Consider the following 23117-nt stretch of genomic DNA (forward strand, 5'->3'; position numbering starts at 1 on the left):
TTCGGACCTCTTGATAAGTATGGAGGTGTGATTACACATGTCAATCACATCGCGATTACGGGCAGCATGGGGTTCACGCCTGAGCCTCAGGACGTGCGCTAGCAGCGCATGTCGGGTGTTTCAAGCGTCAACTTCGCTTCTTAATATCTCGGGATGTAATGGGAATATTGCGATGCAATCAACGCCATTGTGTATGTGCTTTGTCATGCTATGGATTGCTGAAGAAAAAATATAGGAGGTCCATTTAAAAAAACATAAGTTTGTGTTAAAAAACACATATGCTTTCGTTTTAGAATGTTTCCAAATATGTACATTCATGGGCCCCAGCCCTGCATTGATACCGGTGAAAGTCGTTTTCCAATAGCTGTTATTGTTCCAGAGATATCTTGGGTGGACAAGATAGCTGGGACACGCTGTATACACCGTCATATAATTAATAAAGTAGTGGATATGCGATACGGACTTCCAGCGACTTGTTGTTTGCATGTCACGTCGAGTTGTTGCCCTACGCCGGGCAGAGGGAGATCCGACGTGATACTAGTACGTATCCCATGACTTTTGTCGAGTCAGTGTATTTCGGTACAGTACTAAAGAAACTTAATGGTTAAAGAGTACAATGAAGAAAGACGTAGGTACAATTTTGGTAAGCATTTTTGGAAACAGTGAACAATAGAGTACTGTATTTTAACTAAAGTTCAGTCCTGATCACAACACTTAATTCTCAATAACATAGGTGACCGGTTTCGGTTATATTTATTTAACCATCTTCAGACCCATGGCTTCCTTGGAGGATGGTAGGCGGAGCTCTTCTCAGTTGCTACGTTTAGCCGTGCGGGATTAGCCGAGCGGTCTAGGGCGCTGCAGTCATAGACTGTGCGGCTGGTCCCGGAGGAGGTTCGAGTCCTCCCTCGGGCATGGGTGTGTGTGTTTGTCATTAGGATAATTTAGGTTAAGTAGTGTGTAAGCTTAGGGACATATGACCTTAGCAGTTAAGTCCCATAAGATTTCACACACATCTGAACATTTTTTTGCTACGTTGACTTCGTAGCAGCTGAGGAGAGCTTCGCCTACCATCCTCCAAGGAAGCCATGGGTCTGAAGGTGGTTATATAAATATAACCGAAATCCGTCACCTATGTTATTGAAACATAAGTGTTGTGATCAAGCCTGAACTTTAGTTAAAATATAAAGATGGAGGTGAATTCTCGTTCATTAAATGAAAGGAAATAGAAGCGTCGATGTGCACTTGTAATATGGGGTAAAGGTTACTTTCGTATTTGTGCAGGTGGAACATGACGTCAGACTGCAACAACGCGTGCTCCTGTGGACCACACGTGACGTTCTCTCCCGTGTGTGACGAGGGCAGCGGCGACACTTACTTCTCCCCGTGTCATGCCGGCTGCAACGACAGCTACGTCATCAATGGTACAACGGTGAGTATTGCAGAGACTTCTTCAGAAATACGCTTCAGATGTTCCAGTGATCCAAAAGGAGGGGGGGAGGGGCAAAAGGAAAGATTATGCAGTCAACTGCAGCTCGATAATCTTACTATCAGTGTTTTTGAAGGCTTTTGAGAAGGACTGCATAAGCGTAATAGACCATCTCATTACACTTAATTTAATGGCGATTGCCTGCAACAAAACGCAGTGGTTAAACTTTCTGGAAATGAACTGTTGTAGAAGCGATATCGTACTGTTACTAGGTAACCCAATTCAGTGAGGTCGATTTAAAAATTCCTTGAGACTAAAAGTAGATGAGAAGCGCTCTTGGAAATATCGTGTTCTGGATCTCGTGCAGATGCAAAATGCTGATTTTTACTACAAGCGTTGTCGCCAAAGTCTGACACTGAAACGCGAAAACTCATTCATTTTGACTGCGTTGATTGTAGTGTATCTAATGTTATCAAAATCAAGGGCAAATCAGGGCATTTAAAAAGAGTATTCTTAGCACGAGAACAGACAAACAGAACGACTTGCGGCGTCAACTCACGAACTTCTTGCAAATAATTGCTACAGCGTCTGCGAATTCTGTGTCATCACTGGAGTATACGTAGTTCATGAGATTTACGGTACGTAATATGGACTCCTTCAAAAGGAATTGCCATTTTCCCTCAGTGGTCACTAGACGAAAAAAAGATTTGCATCTGGGCAATACATTTTGAACCACTGTTCAGAAAGATAGAGCAAGATTCATTTTGAAACGGCTTCCAGCAATATCGAAAAATAATTTGAGTGATGTAATGGCGCTGCGTTTTTACTATGTACCGAAGTTCCTCAAAGCAATTTAGCCCCTTGGAGCACTAATTAATTTGTTGTATATACCGTTGTAAATCGTTTTTATGTGTTATTTCGTTTTCATATCTTTTGTGTATGATTTTTAAATTTTATCAATTTTCTTTAAGTAGGCCAAATGTAATGACTGGATAAATAGCCCAGTACAGTAGAACCTCACTACCCCATTTCCTACAGGACCGGAAGCAAGGTCGGAACGCAAAAATGTTCGGATTTTCAGAGGAACACTTTTATTGACCCATAACTTCACAATACGACACAGTACAATTTTAATTTACAGATAGAAATACTGTCTGAAATATAGTTCCGTGTTAAAACAGTACCAGAATGAAAAGAAAACGTAGCTATACCAAAAACTCTTACACGAAAGTGTAACGTACAGTATCTTCTGCACTGTAAAACACATCTCTGCCATATGGTACAATACTCTTTCTGTGAGTGAAAGTTTGACATCTATACATACCTTACTACAGTACTGCATTGACTCACAACTGATTTGCACTTACCTAATTACAACATGAGAAATTACACGGTAAAAAGTTGTGTTCTTAGTCAGGACGACAAAAGTCTGTAATTTTCTTTTGCTCAACAGAGGACGACCTTCATTTGCCGCTATGTTCTGCCAACCCCTAAGCGACAAAGTGTCTATTGAGATAGACGTGGATCTTTGCTCGATGTGAGTGGCTCTATCAACGCCTTTTTAGCATCTGTATGAAGCACTCGAGCCGTAGATTCATTGTCTTCAATGTCGTCGACATCTTTCTCGTTGTTACCGGTTGTTCGAGTTACAGCGTCTATGATTTGGTCAACAGTTGCGTTGTGCGTCCAACGTCAGCTGTCCTGTACCACTCACTCACGTAACTGAGCTCAATGTCCGATTCAAAATGGGACGCCACACGTTTTCGTTTAGTTGATGCCATAATTTAGTTTTACACACTTTAGTATGTTAGAGGAACACCTTGACTAGTTTGTAAAATAAATTCATGAAATTCATATACAATAACGCTTACCGATCAAGTTAGAAACAAGATATTTAATGTGAAATCTGACTGAACTATTGCACCCAGCAACTGTCAATGGGCTATTGACCAATATCGTGGCCGATGCGTCATCCTCAAATAAAGACCTGACTGTACAGAGGCCCGAGCACTTACACACAAACGCTGGAATTGGGATGGTCTGACTCAGCGGGAAGACGGAACATCCGAAGTCGGATTAGCGAAATTGTACTGTAGCTTTGTCTTACCTGCTGCCGTGGAAATTGTTAAATTAAATTAAGTTATTGTTAAATGTTTACTGCACTACTGGCCATTAATATTGCTACACCAAGAAGAAATGCAGATGATAAACGGGTATTCATTGGACAAATATATTATACTTGAACTGATATCTGATTACATTTTCACACAATTTGGGTGCATAGATCCTGAGAAACCAGTACCAAGAACAACCACCTCTGGCCGTAATAACGGCCTTGATACGCCTGGACATTGAGTCAAACAGAGATTGGATGGCGTGTACAGGTACAGCTGCCCATGCAGCTTCAACACGATACCACAGTTCATCAAGAGTAGTCACTGGCGTATTGCGACGAGCCAGTTGCTCGGCCACCATTGACCAGACGTTTTCACTTGGTGAGAGATTAGGAGAATGTGCTGGCCAGAACAGCAGTCGAACATTTACTGAATCCAGAAAGGCCCGTACAGGACCTGCAACATGCGGTCGTGCATTATCCTGCTGAAATGTAGGGTTTCACAGGGATCGAATGATGGGTAGAGCCACGGGTCGTAACACATCTGAAACGTAACGTCCACTGTCCAAAGTGCCGTCAATGCGAATAAAAGGTGACCGAGACGTGCAACCAATGGCACCCCATACCATCACGCCGGGTGATACGGCAGTATGGCGATGACGAATACACGCTTCCAGTGTGCGTTCACCGCGATGTCGCCAAACACGAATGCGACCATCATGATACTATAAACAGAACCTGGATTCATCCGAAAAAATGACGTTTTGCAATTCGTGCACCCACGTTCGTCGTTGAGTACACCATCGTAGGCGCTCCTGTTCGTGATGCAGCGTCAAGGCTAACCGCAGCCATGGTCTCGGAGCTGATAGTCCATGCTGCTGCAAACGTCGTCGAACTGTTCGTGCAGATGGTTGTTGTCTTGCAAACTTCCCCATCTGTTAACTACGGGATCGAATGAAGGGTAGAGCCACGGGTCGAAACACATCTGAAATGTAACGTCCCCTGTTCAAAGTACCGTCGATGCGAACAAGAGGTGACCGAGACGTGTAAGCAATGGCACCCCGTACCATCACGCTGGGTGATACGCCGGTATGGCGATGACGAATACACGCTTCCAATGCGCGTTCACTGCGATGTCGCCAAACACGAATGCGACCAACATGATGCTGTAAACAGAACCTGGATTCATCCGAAAAAATGGCGTTTTGCCATTCGTGCACCCAGGTTCGTCGTTGAGTACACCATCGCAGGCGCTCCTGTCTGCGATGCAGCGTCAAGGGTAACCGCAGCCATGGTCTCCGAGCTGATAGTCCATTCTGCTGCAAACGTCGTCGAACTGTTCGTGCAGATGGTTGTTGTCTTGCAAACGTCCCCATCTGTTGACTCAGGAATCGAGACGTGGCTGCACAATCCGTTACAGCCATGTGGATAAGATGCCTGTCATCTCGACTGCTAGTGGTACGAGGCCCTTGGGATCCAGCCCGGCGTTCCGTATTACCCTCCTGAACCCACCGATTCCATATTCTGTTAACAGTCATTGGATCTCGACCAAGGCGAGCAGCAATGTCGCGATACGATAAACCGCAATCGCGATAGGCTACAATCCGACCTTTATCAAAGTCGGGAACGTGATGGTACACATTTCTCCTCTTTACATGAGGCATTACAACAACGTTTCACCAGGCAACGGCGGTCAACTGCTGTTTGTGTATGAGAAATCGGTTGGAAACTTTCCTCATGTCGGCACGTTGTAGGTGTCGCCACCGGCGCCAACCTTGTGTAAATGCTCTGCAAAGCTAATCATTTGCATATCACGTCATCTTCTTCCTATCGGTTAAATTTCGCGTCTGTAGCACGTCATGTTTGTGGTGTAGCAATTTTAATGTCCAGTAGTGTACTTTAGCAACTATATTTTTCACGTTTTCTTTTTATTTCCTTTTGGTTGTGCATCTCCCTGGAGGAATTCTAGTAGTAGGAGCTATACATTACTAGCGGAACCAGCACTATATCTGCCGCGCAGGTGTTTGGCAACTGCAGCTGCTTGCCGGGATCTGGGACAGCGACGGCAGGTCCCTGCCCGACGGACTGTGCCTCCGTCTTCATTGCCTTCCTCGTCACTCAGAGCGTCCTCCAGTGTCTGGAGGCGAGCGGACGCGCGGGCAACGCACTCCTGCACTTCAGGTCAGTCAGTGGCTGCGCGCACCCAGCATCTCGTACGTAGTGGCGGCAAGCACTTTTCCATATCTGGGGCTAGCGGTTTGTACCCTATCATATGACCCAATAAAACAAAGGTGGTAGGAACGTAACCTTTAGAAACGCTTCTACTATCATTTAGTGGTTCAGCTACCCTGTGCATCTGTAACATCCATGGAAGACGTCCTAAGATAGACAGAAATACTTAATTCTGTCTTCTGAAATTGTTACTTCCTCCAACACGCATCTTGTGGAAAAATCACGGCTGGTAAATTCGATCTACACATTGGCTCTCCTACAGTCGCTCGTCCCGGGTAACATCCACTAATGGAACAATAAATCGGAAAACTGTAGTGGTACAAGAGGTATAAACAACATGTCTCACACACGTTCAGTGCATGATCGTAGATTTAAAAGGCGGTAGCGTTTAACCTGTGGATAATCATCACATCATTATCATCAATTATCATCGTTCATCATTATTAGCCGGCCGAGGTGGCCGAGCGGTTCTAGGCGCTACAGTCTGGAACCGCGCGTCCGCTACTGTCTCAGGTTCGAATCCTGCCTCGGGCATTGATGTGTGTGATGTCCTTAGGTTTGTTAGGTTTAAGTAGTTCTAAGTTTTAGGGGACTGATGACCTTAGAAGTTAACTACCGTAGCGTTCAGACCCTTTTGAACCATCATTACTATTATTAATCTTATTGTTATTGTCATAATCATCAGACCCCTTTTGAAATCCCATGATGGATAAATGCCTCCACCAGACTTTCTCAAACCTTGCGATAGACGATACGTATCCATGCTAGTTTCGTGTATGTTGTGTATGTTACCTACCCTCTTGCTTTAAGACTGTCGACGCGATCTTTGCCCTGCCCACCTTAATTTTGTTTTCATTGCGTTCATAACTGCGTCTTCCACTGTTTTTCTCATATATTTATCTCCTTGTCTGTCTCTTCTACTAATTTCCAATATGCTTCTCTCCGTTGAAAAAAAAAACCGAATTTCTGAGAGGTGACCAATTTAATTTCCATCTCTCACACAAACAAGTCAGAGCACTGAGCAACACATCAGAAGCTTTATTTCGAAAGCATTATCTGGATTGCCAATAACTGTCCATGCTTCTTTTATTCTTCCGTTAATTTCTGTTTCCGTCCATTCACTTTTTCTGTTCAGATACCAAAACCCAATTGCTGCAGTTACTTGACTGTTATTTTCTTACCTATTAGTTTACAGATCATTTTTTGAGTCTGATAGTAATTTATTTTCACGTTTACTTTTGAATATTCTCTATTACTTTCTTCCTTTACCTGTTGAAGCTTGTGCATAGCACAACCAAAAAGTGAAATGTCAGGAACAAAGTGTAGAAGTATCTAATGTGTTGTACTTATCCGTATTTAGTCTTCCTTTTCTCAGTTTATTGATCTAAAGATATTCACAACATGTTTTGACAGTAGTTGAAGCTGTCTGTCTGATTCCTTTTTCAGTTGCCAATGGTTTACTATACTGAAGAACTGTAATGGCAGTTGCGACACTGATGTACGTATTCTTCAATATAGGTCAAGGGGGAAACAAACATGGTAAGTCACTTTTTTTTACGAAAGTGAGTTATTGCTACAACTCGATTTACATTCGTCATATGCATCAGCTGAGAGGCTAAAACTGAACAAAGAAATATACAGCGAGTTCAGAGATATGAACATCCAAGGTGTTACTGTGAGGGGAAAGAAGCAGGTAAGTTAATTTTTCAGGGCAAAGAAGAGGTAAATAAGTGGTGACTCATACGGCTACGAGAGCTTAGAGCAAACAGTATTCTGAAATTCTGATGTACCTTCTCCAGCGCCCCCCCTTCCCCCACCAGTAAATTGGAGGCAAGGAAAAAAATAAAAAGAAAAGGGGTATGCTATGTATTCGTTTAGTGCACATGTTCTTGCAACAGGTAAATACTCTATCTTTATTATGAATGGGAAGAAAAGCGCAAAAGTGACGTCATTCCTCTCTCAGTTCATCGCAAATACCTTGGAACAGGACACTAAAGAGAAGGAATGGTCAGTATTCAGGAATTTAACAGGAACGATCATTCGAATCAAAAAAGTGTAGTAACCATGTGCGCTAGAATGCATACCTTAAGAGATATGAGCACGTGATCAGTAGAAAAAAAACGTTTCACAGTAGCGAATATCTGTAAGTGCTCTCGTTGCTCTTAAGGTGTGCATTCAACAGCTCATGTTTACAGCAATTTTTTGCTTCGAATGGTCGTTCCTGTCATCTCCACAAATACTGGCCATTCCTCGTGGAACCTTTTGTACATTTTGTGGTGGCCAAAATAAAAACTTTGCCGCCTTCCACATCATTCATTTTGTAACACTGTCAAATTAGTAGACTGAAGAAGATCAAGGTTACATTCCCTGTGCATGGCCTTCCGAACTTCGAGTGCGATAAAAATTTTGGATCATGGTGCGCAAAGGCACTGATGGAAACACGTGAAGATTTCCAAGAAATGATCGAAGCATCCAGATACAAGCCATCTCCTTTGACTGTGGTCTGTGATAATCCAGAAATGGAAAACACTGTTGGACTCAAAGAACGCTTCATAATGCGTTTTAAAAACTCGACCTATTAAGATATCATCAACTTACTCCAGACGCTGCCGTATCCTTAAATATCAAACGAGTTATCACAAAGGAATGCAAACTGGCTTCATAAGAAAACCATGAAAATGTTATCCAACAAATAGCCTGTTTTAGCTGTCCATAATATATTTGACTGCATAATTTCTTACTTGTCTAGTGCACAACAGCTTTGTAGTTTTCTTCTGGTTACTGTTATCTAACGGGAACAAACCTGTACTTTTTTATAGGTCTCGTTCCAATTCCCAGACTAAAACACCTATAATGATTGATTAAGTTTTTCCGTCCTGATGCTATGGAGTTCTTCAATCAGCTGCACCACAGCTAAATATTCACTACATGTATACTATCGCTATATTATCACAACCAGAAATTCGTTTAGTCGAGATTATAGTGGAATTATTGCGTTTGTTTCGCTTGACTTACGTGTTTCTTTTCTCTTGCAGTGCGATTTTTGACCGGATTTTGGGAATTAACTTCCTTGTAGGAACACTCTGGATGCCAACAAAGCTATTTTCACATTAGATGCTTCCGAGACTTTTATTTTATGAAATAAAAAGTATTTTATGTTTTTATATATTGACGTTATCACATTCATACATTAAAATCGTTTTTTTAAGTCTCATAATAATTGACGTAACTGGTACTTTCTCCTGGCTCTTCATATCTTGTAAAAATTTCCATTTTTACTACATAACTATCATTAAGCTATATGGACACTACTGCTCGAAAAAAAATGCATAATGATCGCGAACTCACTCCTGTAATTTAATTCCTTTTTCAAAATCAAAGAAACTCCAGTAAAACAAGTAGTTAACAGTTATTACGTGATTTGTAATTTGATTCACTACTTCTAAGTAGTCAGTTGTGCTGCATATACTTCTAAGGCTAGATAGTTTCTTCGTTTACTTAGAACTTAATATTCCTTTATGCAGTTAGTGATAGTACTAATGAATATTTTGTGCTTGGCGGAGAGGGGGCTAATTTTTAGTACCTTGCCTTCTGCAGCAGAAAAATTATACCATCTTTAGTGATAACAGTCACCATTTGACTCTATGCTTTTTTATTATTTCCACTATTGCGATTTTGGCTTTTGAGTCATTATGTCGTGTAACAATGAAAATGAAAATAAAATGTATAAAAGGTTAAATGAATGGCATAATGTGACCATATGTGGAAAACACGGCGGCGTGCAACATTATATACAAAATGTGTACTTCTTAGATATTTCTGATTAACGTGTCGTCTTCATAATATTACTTTTTTCTTTTGTTGTTGTTTTAATTCCCCGTGAAGGGACGGGGCGCACCCAGATAAAACTGCTATTCAGCCAAGGGTTTTACGCATCTAATATAATTTTTAAAGTATATAAAAGGAGATAAAAATTAACCATTTTTTAAAATGCAGTTTGGTGGATTTTTAAAACTTTTTACATGATTTTATTTTACATTTAAAATATAATCATTAATGGTAATAAAGCTGCTATGACATAATGGTCATGGTGGTAAATCATGCTAATAATCATGATCATGACGGAAGCTGATTTGTGAGAACAAACTATAGGGCTCGTGGTAACACGGGGTCCGGAACTGCGCTGGTGCTACGGTCGCAGGTTTGAATCCTGCCTCGGGCATGAATGTGTGATGTCCTTCGGTTAGTTAGGTTTAAGTAGTTCTAAGTTTAGGTGACTGATGACCCCAGATGTTAAGTCCAATAGTGCTTGGAGTCATTTGAACCATTTTTGGTACCATGGGTAACCACTGAAAGTCATCGAGGGGGAGGAAGGGGATGGCTGGGAAGTGGGTGGTGAGAGATGGGGAGTTGTGACTAGGATGGAAAGGGCATACGTCAGGACGGATTTCATCGTTGTGTAGTGGGGGTTGGTTGAATTTCCAGTGGAAGAGGGTGGGTACTGCATGTAGGTGCATGAAAGCTGGTATACAGGTGTAATGATGCAGCAGGGTAACTGGTTTGGTTGGTATACTGAGTGCCGCAGTCGATTTTACGATTAATGCCTTTGATCCGCAGGTGCTCCAAGAAAAGAAGGTGTGGGAAATGGATGAATTGGTGTAGGATACGAGTTGGCGAAGGTAGGTGGTAAATACACTCTACGACAGAAAAAAAAAAACAACACACCACGAAGGAATTACAGGAATGCGACAATAATAGGTGGAAGTGATGTACAAAGAAACAAATGATTATAATATCAGAAATATTGGATGATTTATCCATCAGAAAGAGTTTCACAAACTGAGCAAGTCAATAACGCATTGGTCTACCTCTGAACCTTATGAAAGCAGTTATTCGACTTGGCACTGATTGAAAAACTTTTTGGGTGTCGTCCTGAGCGACATCGGGCCAAATTCTGTCCAATCGGCGTCAAAATCCCGAACTGCCTTGCAATCAGGGCAGCAAGACGAGGCGTAGAATATCTTCGATGTACCGCTGCTTTGTAAGGGTGCCGTAGATGGCAACCAAACAGGTCTTGCTATCAGAAGAAATGATACCCCACACCGTCAGTCCTGGTTGTCGGGTCGCATGGCGGAGGAGAGTCAAATTGGTATCCCATCAGTGTCTGGGGCGCTTCCAGACACGCCTTCGCAGGACATCGGGGCTCAGCTCAAAGTGGGACTCATCACTGAAGGTAATTCTACTCCAGTTAATGAGATTCCAGACCGAAGACGTGTATGAAGATATCCCGGGCACCGGTGGGATACCAGTCTGATTGTCACACGCCAAAGGGTGTGACAGCTACGAGTAATGGTCTGAAGTGCCTTTTTTTCATAGCAGGACCCCTTTGACAGTCATCCGCAGCATCCATAAAACATAGCGGTACATCGACGATATTCTACGCCCCGTTTCGTTGCCCTTCACAGCAAGCCATTCTAGGCTTACATTTCACAAAGATAATTACCACTTCCACACGGCAAGAATTTCTACTGCTTGTGTAATTGCTTGCCATACCATATCTCCGCCAGCAAGATCACCGAATCTGTCCCCAATAGGGGACATGTGCGACAGTGTGGGGAGAGGCCTCCAACCGGCTCGGGACTTTGGCCATCGACTCGTCAGTTAGACAAAATTTGGTACGATTACCCTCAGGAGAACATCCAATAACTCCGTCAGTCAAAGCAAAGCCGGATAATTGCTTGCTTAAATGCCAGAGGTGAACCAAAGCGTTACTGAGTTGGTCAATTTGTGAAGCTCTTTCTCTTGAATAAATCATCCATTTTTTCTGAAATTGTAGTCATTTATTTGCCTGTATGCGTACATCACATCTACCGATTTCCGTCCTATTCGAATAATTCCTTTGCGGTGTGCCATTAATTCTAGTCTTAGAGCGTGTTACATATTCTTACATGTACGTATGAACAAGATGTCTCGTCGGGAACTATGAAAACAGATCATACACTCCGTTTGCATTTAACACTATACACGGCAGTTACATTTTATACCCTGTGCTGAATTAATGTAAGCAAACACAGTGGCGTGGTTCGCACAGAACATTTCTGCTCAAGAAATGAGAGTGTTATTCGCTTGTGACCGCTCAGAGACTGTTGTTAAACCCACAACGATATAAGACATTGAATGTTTGTGTTACGTAGGTAGTCTTTTGTGCAACATTGTTCTAGTTTTGGGGAATTTCATTCGTTGGAGCTCCGTAATCTAATTTGCAAATTCCTTTTGTTCAAAAATGGCTCTGAGCACTATGGGACTCAACTGCTGAGGTCATAAGTCCCCTAGAACTTAGAACTACTTAAACCTAACTAACCTAAGGACAACACACACATCCATACCCGAGGCAGGATTCGAACCTGCGACCGTAGCGGTCGCGCGGTTCCAGACTGTAGCGCCAGAACCGCTCGGCCACCAGCGGCCGGCAAATTCCTTTTGTATTATTTTGCTTGCAGCCTTAAGCGTTTCTACCGAAATACATAATTTATATTCGTCTCATCCTGAATAGCGTTACACAGCTCACCTAACATTTCAAATAAAAATTTCATTACAAATTATCCGTGTTTCTGAATAATCGATTGAGCTGTACTAATATTTTAAATAATTGTAATTTTTCTACAATTTTATCTTTGACGTGAACAAATGTTATTTCATGCACGTAAACTGATAACAACAGACGAATCCCCGGCATCTTATAACGATACATGAAGTCTAAGTCGAACGAATAGGACCCTAGATTTACCTGATGTGAGTGCATTGAGCTCTCCGTGTTGTTAGATCTAATGACTTTGCTGAGTTGCAGGTAATACCTTTTAATGTAATGTAATTTAATTGAATATAATGATACGCTTTTAATGTAATCTTTGCAGATTAAAATTGTGCACTGGACTGAAAAATGGAGTCGAACGCGGACTGTGCGACTGCCCCCAAGTCCAGCTGAGAACGACACAGTTCCCATCACATGCTTTTCGATATCATCATTACCTTTCACTCTTACAAGTCACTATCTGCACGCATTTTATACAACGTGACATGTTTTCCCGCGAACGTAAAGTTCAGATTTCGAGATCCGGCACAGCATATTCCATTAACATGCAATGCCAAAAAAAAAAAAAAAAAAAAAAGATAAGTACACCCGTTTACAAGTTTCTAATTCTACACCTACATGGAAACTCTGCAAATCACATTTCAGTACCTGGAAGAGGGTTCATCGAACAACCTTCACAATTCTCTATTATTCCAATCTCGTATAGCGTGCGGAAAGAATGAACACCAAATCTTTCCGTACGAGCTCTGATTTCCCTTATTTTATCGCGGTGATCGTTCCTCCCTGTGGAGGTTTGTGTCAAAAAAATATTTTCGCATCCGCAGCAGAAAGTTGGTGATTGGAATTTCGTGAGAAGATTCCGTCGCAACGAAACACGCCTTTCTTTTAACGATTTCCAGCACAAATCCTGTATCATTTCTGTGACACTCTCTCCCATATTTCCCGATAATACAAAAAGTGCTGCCTTTCTTTGAACTTTTTCGATGTACTTCGTCAGTCTTATATGGCAAGGATCCCACACTGCGCAGCAATATTCTAAAAGAGGACGGACAAGCGTAGTGCAGGCAGTCTCCTTAGTAGGTCTGTTACATTTTCTAAGTGTCCTGCCGATAAAACAGTCTTTGGTTAGCCTTCCCCACAATATTTTCTATGTGTTACTTGCAATTTAAGAATTTAAGCTGTTCGTAATTGTAATACCTAGGTATTTAGTTGAAATTACTGCTTTTAGATTAGACTGATTTATCGTGAACCGAAGTTTAACGAATTTCTTTTAGCACTAATATTGATGACCTCACACTTTTCGTTATTTAGGGTCAACTGCCACTTTCCGCACCATTCAGATATTTTTTCTAAATCGTTTTGCAGTTTGTTTTGATCTTCTGATGACTTTATTAGTCGATAAACGACAGCGTAATCTGCAAACAACCGAAGAAGCCAGCTCAGATTGTCTCCCAAATCGTTTATGTAGATAAGGAACAGCAAAGGGCCTATAACACTACCTTGGGGAATGCCAGAAATCACTTCTCTTTTACTCGATGACTTTCCGTCAATTACTATGCACTGTGACCTCTCTGACAGCAAATCGCAAATCCAGTCACATAACTGAGACGATATTTCATAAGCACGCAATTTCACTACGAGCCGCTTGTGTGGTACAGTGTCAAAAGCCTTCCGGAAATCCAGAAATACGGAATCGATCTGAAATCTCATGTCAATCGCACTCAGCGCTTCATGGGAATAAAGAGCTAGTTGTGTTTCACAGGAACGATGTTTTCTAAACCCATGTCGACTGTGTGTCAAATGGTTCAAATGGCTCTGAGAACTATGGGACTTAACTTCTAAGGTCATCAGTCCCCTAGAACTTAGAACTACTTAAACCTAACTAACCTAAGGACATCACACACATCCATGCCCGAGGCAGGAATAGAACCTGCGACCGTAGAGGTCGCGCGGTTCCAGACTGTAGCGCCTAGAACCGCTCGGCCACCCCGGCCGGCGACTGTGTGTCAATAGAGCGTTTTCTTCGAGGTAATTCGTAATGTTCGAACACAATATATGTTCTAAAATCCTGCTACATATCGACCTTAACGATATGGACCTGTAATTTAGTGGATTATTCCTACTACCTTTCTTGAATGTTGGTGTGACCTGTGCAACTTTCCAATCTTTTGGTACGGATCTTTCGTCGAGCTAACGGTTGTATATGATTGTTAAGTATGGAGCTAATGCATCAGCATACTCCGAAAGAAACCTATCTGATATACAGTCTGGACCATGTGAGGTAACGGGCGAGTTGTCGCGCCCTGGAAATATTATATGTTCGGAATTCGGGCGGCCGCACAGAACGCTCGTCAAAGCCGCGGCCTGGCAGCAAACGCGTGGTGGCAAAAGTTGGCCGGACGAGAGGGGTAGCCCCAGAGCATGGTCCAGCCGCGTGGCTGGGAATTCCGCTGTGACGAGGACGGTGCTTTGTGTCGACGAAGATGTCTATGCCGGGAGTGCCAAAGGTGGCGGACTTTTTAAAACCGTAATGGCAGACATTTCACAGTTAGTATAGAAATCAATAGTAGCCAGATTAATCATGATACCTCAAAAAGAAACATGTACATCACTACTTCTTGCACGACGATTCTGATGGTGTAATCAGATTTTCAATATCTCTATTAGTTTAAAGTTTAGCATCCAACGGGAAATTATACAAGTAACACCCAGAAACGAATTTCCAAAATATAAACGCTTCATCCGATTTTGTCAATCGCCGTGTCTTTAGAAAGCTATTAGTATAAACCTAAATTGGTATGAATTACAGTCATGTAACTTAAACAGTACATGAGTTATTGGAGGTCACAGTACCCGCTTACTATCGATCACGTCAGGCCATAATTACTCCACAGTTACACGAAAAAACGGTAGCAGCATGCTTATAAATATATTTATTCATCTATGCATTTGTTTACATCCAATATATACTATTAATGAAGAAATTGTTTAAATATTTACCGTGTTTTAGAAAGCACAGAGATATTAGGCTACTGGCCTACCTTTTGTTACTATTCCTTTGATATATGTTTATTTAATTTGTTTATGTATTTAGTAATGTGTGTTAGAGCGTGTTTATGGTCCAGCCGTAGGAATATTTATTTTTTTGTATGTGCTTAAATATGTTTGTGAGTGTACGTTAGCTTGGAGAGATGGAGGGAGCGCTCTAGCGAATCACAGCGTTCGTTAAAGGTGAGACTGTATGGAAGTGGGGAAGGAGGTTTTTCGAAAGAGGACACGGGGGTAGTTCTGGGGAGTGTGGTGCGAGGGACACTCTCACAGGACGGAAAAGGGCTGGACGCGACGGCGCGGCGCTCGCGAGAGAGACTTGGAGAGAGTGAAGCGGTTTGCGCGTGGTCGCGAGAGATAGAAATACTTCGGAGTGCCGACTTGTGAACTTGTGAGATTTCCGTGGCCTCTACAGTGAAGACGGAGTGTGCGTTTAGAAGTGAATATCTCGCGAGCTGTGTTGTTGTTCATAACTAATTACATGCTGTAGGAATCTATTGTTTCCCTGTTATTCAACTTATATTTTATTTAAATGCTGGACCATCGACACCAATAAGTGTTTTGCAGAAATATACGGCATTCTCAAAAGTACTACTGTCGTGCTCATCATTTAAAATTGTTAAGAAAGTACCTGCAGATATTATTTAATTGCAAACTTTCATTTATAAACGTCTTTGTTACATTCTAAATTCATAATTGCCGAGTGATAGGAACTTCGACCATTCGATTCATGTGTATATTCATATTGTATACTGCAGACGCATCAGTATTTGGCTTGTAATGCGACAACTACGTATCCCAGCCCCTAGACAACGAAACCAGCCAAGAGTTTTAATATTGCAACTCGGAGTCGGAGGGTAGGTGGTTGAGGGCCATTCATTTCATTCATTATTGTTTGAAAGCCCGCAACCAGGAGACTTGCTTTTATTAAGTGTTTTATGCTGCTTCACTACTCCGAGGATATTTACTTCTACGTTACTCATGTTGGCAGCTGTTCTCGACTCGAATTCTGGAATATATATTTCGTCTTCTTCACTCGGCATTTATTGTTGCAACAGTGTATATCGAGTCATGAAGTGATTAAATATACAGATCAATAGCACAAGAAGTTCTGAGGTACCAGTTACCAACCCACAGTGGAACACCCATATTAGTATGCCTTCACGGACGTGAAAGCGGGAAATGACTCCGGTCGACCGTACTGAAGGCGAATATTGTCCTGGTATGCTTTATGGCACACGAGTCAACCTCGGCCCATCATATCCCACAAATGCTCGATTTCAGACAGGTCTGGAGATCGAGCTGGCTAGAGAACCTGCTGCGTGTCTTGCAGGACTTGTTTAGTTTCACGGGCGGTATGTGGTCGAACATTATCCTGTTGGCACAACATACAAACTTCCTGGTGCAAACACGGCAAAAGAACGTATCTAAGAACATTCTCCACATAGGTGCTGTTTAACTTCCCCTCTAGGAACACCAAATGTGAACAAGAAAATGGCTCTGAGCACAATGGGACTTAACATCTGTGGTCATCAGTCCCCTAGAATTTAGAACTACTTAAACCTAACTAACCTAAGGACATCACACACAGCCATGCCCGAGGCAGGATTCGAACCTGCGACCGTAGCACAATGGGACTTAACATCTGTGGTCATCAGTCCCCTAGAATTTAGAACTACTTAAACCTAACTAACCTAAGGACATCACACACAGCCATGCCCGAGGCAGGATTCGAACCTGCGACCGTAGCAGTCGCGCGGTTCCGGACTGAGCGCCTAGAACCGCTAGACCACCGCGGCCGGCAATGTGAACAAGAGTTGTAGCTTATCGCACCCCATATCATAGGCCCTGGGATGGATGTGGCGGTAACTAGCAGTTACTGCTGACTAGAGTTGCTCTTTTAAACAGTCTCCCGTGCGAGAAAACAAGTTGCATCTTTACTCGTACTTTGGGTACTTGGCCAAGCGCGGCTCTGTTTAAAAAGAATAGCTCGATGTAGTCTAGGGTCGAGTCGCGCACGGTCGCTTTCATATCCTGCTGCTAATTCGCTATAAATAATGACGTGTAGCTGTGTTCCTGCAGTTAAATAGTCTATGCATTGGCTAGAAGTGAGAGTTCATAAAATACACAGAAACCCAAAAAACAAGTTAAATGAATAGTTTAATAACAAGGGTTGTATTTTAACACCTATGATTGATGTAGACGACAGAGAAACATGTTGAATAATGATTATCCACGAATGGATATCACAAATAAGCGGGAAGTGGTCCTACAGTATTCAGCCAAAATACAGACAGAAAATACTCCTATCAATTGCAGTAAAGTTACGTTGAGAGCGTTACGACATTGGTTGCGAAATCCTCAAATTAAAGTCACCGAAGATACGTGAAGATAAAGTTCATTTCGTAACCACAATACACGAAATATCCACCAGCTCAAAATAGTTAAGAGTTCATTATGATGATTCACAAATGAGCACACGTGATACAAAGAATAGTAAAACATACTCTGTTTATTCTCAGTTACGGAAGTAGTTAGAGTCCTAGCACATTCACGCCCCTCGAAATACGAAGTCCCTCCAAAAGTTCAAGTATGGTAGTTGCTGTTCACAGCCCACAATTTATCAGCCTTACAATCAAATGAAGCACTAAATCACAGGCAGGTCGGCCTTCTTTAAGAACGAACGTAGAAGTGGTCAAAATCGCTTCCCTGAGCTTTACACTCGAAAAGTCTGTCTCCAAGACACTCCCGTAGTATTCCGTTACTGTCTGCTTTCCCATTGGCTGAAGGGCATCCTCACCAACAATGCATCGTTCTCAGATTCAACAGACATGATCTGATCCATCTTGACCGCTTCCTGAACTAAACTAAAATACTACAACAATAATTAAATGAAGAAATCATAAGCATTCGGTTACACTGAGATCATTTACAACAAATATATATAATAACTGGTTTACAAATAAATAAGCCAGCATTCTTGCACGTGTATTCATGGTAAATGACAACAGATTGTCGTTAAATACATTTTAAACAATTATTTTATACCTTCTTGACAAAGGTATTTTGTATTTCTTTTCAACTGTGGTCTCCACTAACACTCGCGATTCACCAGTTTGAAATCAGCACAATTTTTAATAACATTTGTAATCAAAATTTAAATAAATTTACTGGCAAAATAGTAAACTGTAATAACTACAAAAGTACGACAATATATGAGGTATTTCATGCTATATTCATTAGCTGTGTAAATATATACATTACAGTATTCCCAATATTGACGAACATTTGCATAATGAAAAGATTTCAAAGACATCGTAAATCAATAAACAAAGTAGGTACAGATATGTAGCTTTTAGGGAAAATACCTACTGTGCAATCCTACCATCTGATGTATCATTTGTTGAAATGGTGTGAAACATTTGAAAGTTGGTAATTCAGAGGCTCATTATGAGTATGTTATTCACTGTGAAATATTAACTTCTGTAGATTTAAAGATATTGAGATCTTTCTGTGTAATTGGGCGCATCTAATTTTCCTGAGATCGCAAATGTATTCAGGTTTGCATTAATATTTGATGTGAGTACTGTCAAATTTCAAAGATCTATAAGAAGTTATGTTTCAGCTTTTCTGACACTTCGCCATGTCTTAGAGTATTGTCTTCTGTACAGAGGCAATGCGGGAGACAGCCGTCACAATTCCCCGAACCAGGAGTTTCCCTATTTCCGACGACGCTGCTAGTCTTTGCACCTGTACTTGCTCATACCGGTCACCTAGATGGAAGCCGTAACTGCCATGGCGCGCCTTGGGACCTGGCCCCGCTAGCGTTCAACCATATAACAAAATCATCTTACATCGTACCAATTCCGGGTGCCCGATTACCTCGCCTAAATACGTATAACATTACACACTTACACTTAATGCGACACATTAGCTCGCTAATCTGGTACATTAAGTCGCACCTTATTTGACATACTTTCATAACGGAATACATACATAACACAATAAATAGAATACCGTACTTATGTTTCAGAACAATGGTGTAAGTTCTGTGTTGAGATGTATGAAACGGTATGTAGCTCCTAGGAGCGTCGTAACATCTTAACCACCAACATTTACTTAATTTATCGCAAATTATAAAAATTACGGCGTATTAATTAAATGCCGAAATAAAAATATAAACTTTCAAGTAACTTTCGAGCTACCCCTACCTTTTCAAAAGTTTTTGCCATTTTTAAGCTCATTTCAGCACATTTTGCTTTGACTACATCGTAGCACTTCACTAACAAACTCAGCGCATGATCGGTTTTCTACGTTTAAGTTCAGACCGTTCGCAGACCAGCCGCTCCTGACGAAATTCACGATCCCTTGGCCACGTACTGCTTCTTAACCTGCGTCAATCCGAAGTCCTCGTCAGTGCTGAAGGATGATAGCCGTCGAAATGCGGCTGTGGTAGAGTTACAGTAATCATACATTAGTCTCTGACAGCCGTCCCCGGTGGAATCGATACATTCACAAGAGGATAGAAAGACAAAACAGATTTATAGCATAGGCGAAACACATTTGATTCAGCCTGACATTTGTACCACTGTTCCCACGTTCCACCAGAAAACACGTCTTTCGTCTAGGAAGCTCGATACACACCATACATCAGTTAACATTTATCATTTCTCAACTACTTTACCTCATGTAATAAGAAACTTTAATACAAATTCTACCCTGTGCAGAAATCGCGAATTAAACTTTCCTTATGTCTCAGGGAATAGTTGAATCGCACATTCAGGAAATGTTCACTCATATTTGCACTAAAATCCCACTATCCCCAGACTTTTTCTACTTAAAGCTATTCAAAAAAACCTTCCATTAAAATACATATTATATAATTAATCAACATAATGACCTGCCAGGGTAGCCGAGAGCGCTAACGCGCTGCTTCCTGGACTGGGGTAAGCGCGCTGGCCCCGGATCGAATCCGCCCGGTGGATTAACGACGTAGGGCCTGTGTGCCTGCCAGCCTGGATGTGGTTTTTAGGTGGTTTTCCACATCACACTAGGTGAATACTGGGCTGGTCCCCACGTTCCGCCTCAGTTACACGACTCGCATGCATTTGCAACACATTCGCACTATTCCATGGCTTAGATTAGACACATACAGCTGGGGTGGCGGCAGGAAGGGCATCCGGCCACCCCATAAACTTACCATGCCACATCTTATTAACCATGGCCGACCCTGCGTAACTGCGGGACAAGGCTAAGACAACGAAAGAAAGAAAGAAAGAATTAATCAACAGAATATACCACCAAAAAATCTGCTTATACTCCCACAAGCAATTAATATTTTAATGAGGTCTGAAGACCTCCATGCACTAAATTTTGTGTGAACAATAATTACAAATGAACTACTTCTAGCACATGGGAGGCCTATCCAAAATACTACAAGCAACACATACAAATAACGACTCAGAATTATCCCCCACATATTACATATAAAATTCATATTTGTCTTCCACATAAATTATGAGATCAATTACATTCTATCGACCTCCTCACACCAAGATTTGTACAGCCAGAAATTCACCCTTCACACAAAACAGAAGTAACCCCCAAAAATCCTATAAACTACATATTAAAATTATCATATATAAAGGGCGAATCAAAAAGTAAGTTAAACTTCCAAGTTACGGCCATTTATTAAACCACACACACACATAGGCAACACGTCTGTGACCACAGGCATTGTTAGTTCAAATTTTCACATAGTCCCCAAGAGACTGTAAACATTTCTCGGAACGGGTAACCAAATTTTTAATTCCGGATGTGTAGAAATCGCCTCCAACTTTATATAACCACTTGGGTACAGCTGCTTTCATCTCCTCATCGTTTCGGAATCGTCGTACCACGAGATCCTCTTTCATCTTGCCGAACGCCTCATAATCGCATGACGCTAGGTCTCAATTGTATGGAGGATGTTGCCATACCTCCCAGTTGAATAGCTGCAACAGTTCGCGTTTGGCAGGCCAAGTCGATGTTGCGTTGTCGTGCATCAAACTCACACCGGTACTCACTTTTCCCCTCCGCATTTCTTTAATTTCCTTACGCAACCGTTTGGCAGTACGAAGCAGAGTTTATTGTCGTGCGACACACCCTCCATGTCAAAGAGCACTGTCGCCATCACCTTTTCCGCTCAAAGTTGGACGTTGGTCGTCTTTCGTTGTGGTGATGTAAGCACCCTTTCCATCGGTGAACCTTTAATTTCGAGGGTGAAGTGGTGGACCTACGTTTCATTTCCTGTGACGATTCGCCGCAGAAACTCTTTGCCCCACGCATAATACGGTTCCAAAAATGCCAGCGACGATTGGAAACGTTATCCCTTACGAAAATCGGTGTGCAGCCATGGGACCTATCTGGTACGATGGAGAACTTACTGCCATACAAAATATTCAACATGCTGCAGTTTTCTGCAGTGTTATGTGCCGATCCTCTCTAATGATCACATCCACACTGTCATCATTTGCAACGGTACTGGACGGGCCGGCTGCCTTCGCGATATTCATCAGCGGAATCCGTACGTCAGGCGTCAAACTGCGTACTCCATTTGACAATGCCTGGGGGAGAGACTGAACTCTCACCGTATACAACAGTGATTTCGCAGTGAATGTCCATACAGTTGAGCCGTTTAGCACATAGAAATCGAATTGTTGCATGCACCTCCAATTTGGAGTGGACATCCAGTTGACGCTGCATTGAACCTAGCCAACCTAGCCCGCTCTGTAGACACACACACACACACACACACACACACACGCGCGCGCGCGCGCGCGCGCGCGCGCGCATGCACACACACGATAGGATACCACACCACCCGTCGTTTCGGACGTATCAGCAGTTATTGTCGCGTGCTACACATTGGCCACGGTCACGTGTAGCGTGCTTTAGCGACTCACATTTTGATTTGTCTTCGTATCTACTTACATTTATACACACCCAATTTTTCATTCACAAGGTGTAATTCTGTCACCATTTCTTCTTACGTTTACCCTGACAGTGTGAGCATCTCTTTAATATCACGTTTTTACGCTTTGCCACCTCCTCAAATTCTCAAATTCGAGCCCTTTCTCCTCGTTCACCAAAGGACTCTTCCGCTCAAAGACAGTTTATGACGACCGCTGGTACACCACTTTTAGATTAGAACACTTTCTTTTTTCATCAAGAATGTTTATATCACTCACAGCTTCATGTGTGTAATTTCACCCCTCTCTATACATTTTTCCCCCAAATGATCATTTTCAGTGTCTCTTTCCTTTTCTTCCACATTTATGGTACACATAATTGCAGAACAATCCTCAGTCTCATTATCCATTCCTATATTCTCCTGAAATACCTGAAACGCTTCTGTAGGATTTAAATTACCTTAAAAACTTGTCGTTTCATCGACCTCATAATCATCAAATACACTGTTCGCTTGCACTGAAGTAATGATATCAATAGCTGTAACATCTACATCTACATCTACATCTATACTCCGCGAGCCACTGTACGGTGTGTGGCGGAGGGTACTTATTGTACCACTATCTGATCCCCCCTTCCCTGTTCCATTCACGAATTGTGCGTGGGAAGAACGACTGCTTGTAAGTCTCCGTATTTGCTCTAATTTCTCGGATCTTTTCGTTGTGATCATTACGCGAGATATATGTGGGCGGTAG

At 42.0% G+C, this 23117-nt stretch overlaps 1 protein-coding gene across 4 annotated transcripts in view; it reads left to right on the top strand.

The window, feature by feature from the left end:
- Positions 1-23117, top strand: part of LOC124797735 (solute carrier organic anion transporter family member 74D-like) — a 139434-nt gene that overhangs the window by 87448 nt on the left and 28869 nt on the right. For all 4 annotated transcript variants that reach the window (XM_047260808.1, XM_047260809.1, XM_047260810.1 and 1 more), the window contains 2 exons: positions 1285-1432; positions 5563-5723. In XM_047260808.1, coding sequence (XP_047116764.1) covers positions 1285-1432; positions 5563-5723 — 309 coding nt within the window. The remainder of the gene's footprint in view (positions 1-1284; positions 1433-5562; positions 5724-23117) is intronic.

The sequence above is a fragment of the Schistocerca piceifrons genome, chromosome 1 (genome assembly GCF_021461385.2).
Source record: "Schistocerca piceifrons isolate TAMUIC-IGC-003096 chromosome 1, iqSchPice1.1, whole genome shotgun sequence".
In the NCBI taxonomy this organism is placed as follows: Eukaryota; Metazoa; Arthropoda; class Insecta; order Orthoptera; family Acrididae; genus Schistocerca; species Schistocerca piceifrons.